Below are 5,036 nucleotides of genomic sequence, written 5' to 3' on the forward strand. Positions count from 1 at the left end.
TGTGTGTGTGTGTGTGTGTGTGTGTGTGTGTGTGTGTGTGTGTGTGTGAGAATCTTCTGTTTATGGTGTATGAGCACTAAACAAACCAAAGAGCTGCAGGAACATTGAGAGCGTTTCATTATAAATCCGCTCCACTGCAGCGATCACTTACATAACTAGACAAACGTGTGTGTTAGTCAGCTGGGGTTTAAGTGCTTGTTTCCTGTGATTGGTCAGTTTACTCGCTGAAGGAAGTAAAGTGCATTGAGCTGCTGTGTGTGTCATCATCATGTTTGCTAATGGAGCTGATCTGATATTAAACATGATCTGCTCATGAATTGCACAAGTGAACAGAGAACGTTCTGGCAAAGTTGTACAAACGTTCTTCCAGTAACGTTAATAGAACATTCATTCTGAGTTGTCTGGTCTTTAATAACGTTCTCAAAGCGTTCGCACAAAAACATTATTTATACCCTAACTTTTGACCGATTTTAGTTAGACGTTCATCTGAGATAGTTCAGAGAATATTCAAAAGTAACATTCCCATAATGTTTGTAAAACAATCAAATGTAACATTGTTTTTAACAAACACATTTTTGAACGGTTAACATTCTGAGCGTTTTGAACATTCAGAAATAATGTTTTAATGAGAACTTTAGCAAAGCATTCTCAGAACATATTTTTGTCAGCTGGGACTGCAGTATGAACATAACCAGCAGCATCTCAGAATATTAAAATAAATAAATGTCAAAGGCAAAGTTTATTTATAAAGCACTTTTTAAAAACAGCAAGTGTTTATCAAAGTGCTGTGCACACATAAAAGAATAAAAATATCAATGATACAAACGAAGGCATTCAAAGAATTAAAAGAATCATCATCACACAGTTTGTGACTAAAACCAGACAGTACATCCTTAAACAATTATGAAATATCAACATGCAAGTGTTTACAGAAAACTTTAATGCAGCGCTGGCACGCGGGTGGGCGAAGCCGCGCTGATGTCACCGGAACGGGGCGGGGCCGCGGAGGTGACGTCAGCGCGGGGCGCGGCGAAGCTTGTGCGAGGAAACTTTCTCTCGAGTGTGTGTGTGTGTGTGTGTGTGTGTGTGTGAGTGTGTGTGTTCGCGGAGGATCCTCCAGATGGTTGGTTTCTCCTCTTAAGGAGTTTCTCGTGATGGATCCGATCGGCAGGTGAGAATATTGATCACTATCGGTCGCGCGTTTATGCCACCAGATTATCATGTCCTTGTTATTTGTCGTATTATTCTGTAAATATCATGTTTTTAAAGCGAATCATACAAACCGCATACAGTTCAGCTCAATAATGTGTCAAAAAGTGTATAAATATGTATATAAAAGTTTAGAGGATTATGGAGTGTTTTATCACTGAATGAACATGTTTTAACCTTGAGTCCTGACTGTCAAGGTTTATTTAGTTTATTTCGGTTGTAAATGATGAGATAAAAATCTAAATTCCTACAATCACATGTTTATATTTTATTATGGTTTCATATGCATTTTGTGAAATCTGACAAATCCTCAGATGTTTAATTTTAGTTTCATGTCAGATTTTACCAAAAAAAAAAAAAAAACTAAATTACTACAATTGCAGTTTTATGTTTCATTTTGGTTTCTTATGAATTCACATAATTCTTGAAGTCGAGAGTGTTTTTAATGGAGTTGACCCTGTGTTTGTGTTTTGTTCCAGAGGCGTGTGAGCGTTCATGCGTGTGCGTGTTAGTCGTGTTGATGGCTTCCGTTATCGTCGCTCTGCTGTTGTTCGTCACTCAATCCCCTTCGCTCGCCACCGCTGACCCCCCCGCCAACGCCTCGCGCCGCCTGCCCGACATCATCATCATCGGCGTGAGGAAGGGCGGCACGCGCGCTCTCATCGAGATGCTGAGTCTCCACTCGGACATCGTCGCGGCTCAGAGCGAGGTGCACTTCTTCGACTGGGACAGTCACTACCGGCGCGGCGCGGATTGGTACGTGTCCCAGATGCCGCTCGCTCGCTCGGGTCAACTGACGGTGGAGAAAACCCCGGCGTACTTCACCTCCGCCCGCGTTCCTGAGCGCATCCGACGAATGAATCCTGACGCGCGGCTGCTGCTGATCGTCCGCGAGCCGACCGAGCGACTGCTGTCCGATTACACGCAGGTCTTCCACAACCGTCTGGAGAAACGCAAGCGGCAGCAGTCGCTCGAGACGCTGCTGATGCGCGACGGAGAGCTCAACCTGGACTACAAGGCCTTGAACCGCAGTCTGTATCACGTCCACATGCGGCGCTGGCTCGACATGTTTCCCAGGAGCCGCGTTCATCTGGTGGACGGAGCGGCCCTGATTAGAAACCCTCTTCCGGAGATGAAGAAGGTGGAGGAGTTCCTGCATCTGGAGCCGCAGATAAACGCCTCCAACTTCTACTTCAACCAGACCAAGGGCTTCTTCTGTCTGCGCGACCGCCGGCGCGAGCGATGCCTGCACGGCTCTAAAGGTCGCAAGCATCCGCACGTGGCGCCCGCAATCCTGTGCAAACTCCACCGCTTCTTTCACGAACCCAACCGGGAGTTCTTCCAGCTGGTCGGAAGAACGTTCGACTGGAAGTGAGAAGCGTGTGAACGAGTCAAATAAGCTGAAAACACAGAAGGAATTGCTCCTGAACCAACTGGAACATCTCGAATGCCGTAACATGAAACAACCCGTAATGTGATGAGTCTTTTTTCAGAGGTGGAGTGAGCTTTTCTTATGATTAAGAGATTATGTAGTTTGTGTAGATAGATAGATAAAATCAGACTGAAGATAGATAGATAGATAGAATCAGACTGAAGATAGATAGATAGATAGATAAAATCATTATTATAGTTTCGCTTTTGACGAATCGTTCACAGTAAGATCAGGATTAGTGGTCGACCGATATATCGGCCGATATTTGGCATTTTTCAAATATCGGCATCGGCCGATAAGTTTTTCTGGTTGGCCGATGTGTTCGAGGCGGGACCTCTATTTTGACGGCGTGGCTGACTTTTATTTTGTAGCGAACAAGAGGGAGAATGTGAGCAGTGTCGTCGTTCAGTTCTGTGTAATACGAATAGAAGTCTGTCTAATAATCAGATAGAATTGTTAAACAAAGGAATTAAAATGTATACAAAAAGTATTATAACGATTGATTTTATATTATTAGTAATAGAAAGGCAAACATTATAATACTTTCTCGTTTGCCGTCAGCATTCAGCAAATACGCATTTATATCATTTAAACAAATCTTTGAATGACTAATGAACATTTAATTTCACAAAGCTTGCAAACTTAGTCGGATCCAGAGGAGGAGAGTTCAGCTTGACTGGAGACCATCCAATCCATTTTCAAATTATTTAAAATTTCTTAAATATAAATGAAAATAAATCAAATTATATCGGCTTTTTATCGGCCATCGGCATCGGCTGTCAAAAAACCCGTATCGGTCGACCACTAATCAGGATGTGAATGGAGTTCGTTTTCAGAGCTGTTAGCAAACCTTATATTCACATATACAGACATATGCATGTGAAATACTTCTGTTTATACGTTAATGCGTGACAGTAATCATCCAAATACTGTTTTCCTGCTGCTAAGTTTATGAATGTGTGTGTGTTTCTCTTTATATCAGTCTGTGTTACAGAAAAGTTCCTCCTTAATTTCATGATTTAGTCTATGTATTCTGATTATTAAATGTTTTATATGAAGGAATCATTCAGTAATAAAGTTATTTTTGCTATGATCTGGTGTTCTGTGGGTTTCTGTCACTCTTTTGCTGACTCTGTGTGTGTGTGTGTGTGAGAGAGAGAGTGTGTGTGTGTGTGTGTGTTTGTACCAGTATTGTTTTATAATTGAGACATTATTATAGTTTTTATATTTTGAATTGGTGTTTAATTTTATATTTTATATTTGTTAATTTTAGTTAAATTTAACTAATTTTGTTGTGTGTTCTTTTTTAAAAAATATGTATATATGCTTTTAATTAATGTTATTTTAGTTATTTTTAGTGCATCGAATTAAACAAAATGAAAGTGAGCAATGTTGCCTTGGAAACTTGCTGAAATAAGTTTAAGTTTTTTATTGTTATTTTATTTTAGTTAATTTTTAGTTTTTTGTAAGTAATGAAAAGGTTTTTTATGGTTTCCGTCTTAATCTAGGTAACTAATAATACTGGTTTGTATCCAAAATTAGCAAAACCTTTTGGGAATGTCCTCAGTTGTTAAAAAAAAATAGGATATACAAACAGTAATTGTAATTAGCTGTATATAAAAACCATTGCAGGCTATGCAGTGTCCCCATTTAGAGAGCTAAATAAACACGTGTGTGTGTGTGTGTGTGTGTGTGTGTTAGTCTAGAAATTCTGATCATATTTGTGTGATGAGACTGAAGCTTGGAGAATTTCCCGGTGTTTGACTTTAGTTTTCGGGGTCATCTGTAATGTTTAATTAGTTATAGGAGCGTAACATGTCATTCTCTGAACTGTTATTGTGTAACGTGAGCAAAAGTGTAACGAGAACATGTTATCTGTGTGTGTGTGTGTGTGTGTGTGTGTGTGAAAAAGTCTGTGTGTGTGTGTGTGTGAACTCTGCTCATGAATACATTGTTTCGCTGTTGCAGTGAACTCGGTTTAATTCAGTGTTTTATTGGCAGAACTCGACAGTTTCCAGAGGAACATCAGAAGATCTGTACAGTTGATTCTGTGTGTTCTTGGTTTTCTCCTCCTATTTCTCGTCAGTCATTGTGCAACTCAAAGAGTTCTTCATTAAAATCATCTGCCTGCAGTGTTTGAGTCTGATCTCAGAGGTTGTTTCGTGGTGTTTTATATTTTGTGTGTGTGTGTGTGTGTGTTTCCAGCGATCAGTCCAGATGAATCAGATCTGCATGTTTACATGATTCACTGTCCATAAGCTCAAAACTCACAGCTGAAATGTGCTAGTTACCACTCTCTCTCTCTGTGTGTGTGTGTGTGAGAGAGAGAGAGAGAGAGAGAGAGCGTGTGTGGGTATGAATGAGAGAGAAGGAGCAAGAAAGAGAGAGAGAGAGA

General features: G+C 40.4%; 1 protein-coding gene across 1 annotated transcript; it reads left to right on the top strand.

The window, feature by feature from the left end:
* Nucleotides 1-1,068: 1,068 nt before the first annotated feature.
* hs3st1 (heparan sulfate (glucosamine) 3-O-sulfotransferase 1) lies at nucleotides 1,069-2,739 on the top strand. The gene is made up of 2 exons (XM_016531187.1): nucleotides 1,069-1,171; nucleotides 1,689-2,739. The coding sequence occupies exon 2, from the start codon at nucleotides 1,730-1,732 to the stop codon at nucleotides 2,582-2,584; it is 855 nt and encodes a 284-aa protein (XP_016386673.1). The 5' UTR covers nucleotides 1,069-1,171; nucleotides 1,689-1,729; the 3' UTR covers nucleotides 2,585-2,739.
* The last annotated feature ends 2,297 nt before the right edge of the window (nucleotides 2,740-5,036 follow it).

The sequence above is a fragment of the Sinocyclocheilus rhinocerous genome, unplaced genomic scaffold, assembly GCF_001515625.1.
Source record: "Sinocyclocheilus rhinocerous isolate Xijiao unplaced genomic scaffold, SAMN03320098_v1.1 scaffold2319, whole genome shotgun sequence".
Classification (NCBI taxonomy): domain Eukaryota; kingdom Metazoa; phylum Chordata; class Actinopteri; order Cypriniformes; family Cyprinidae; genus Sinocyclocheilus; species Sinocyclocheilus rhinocerous.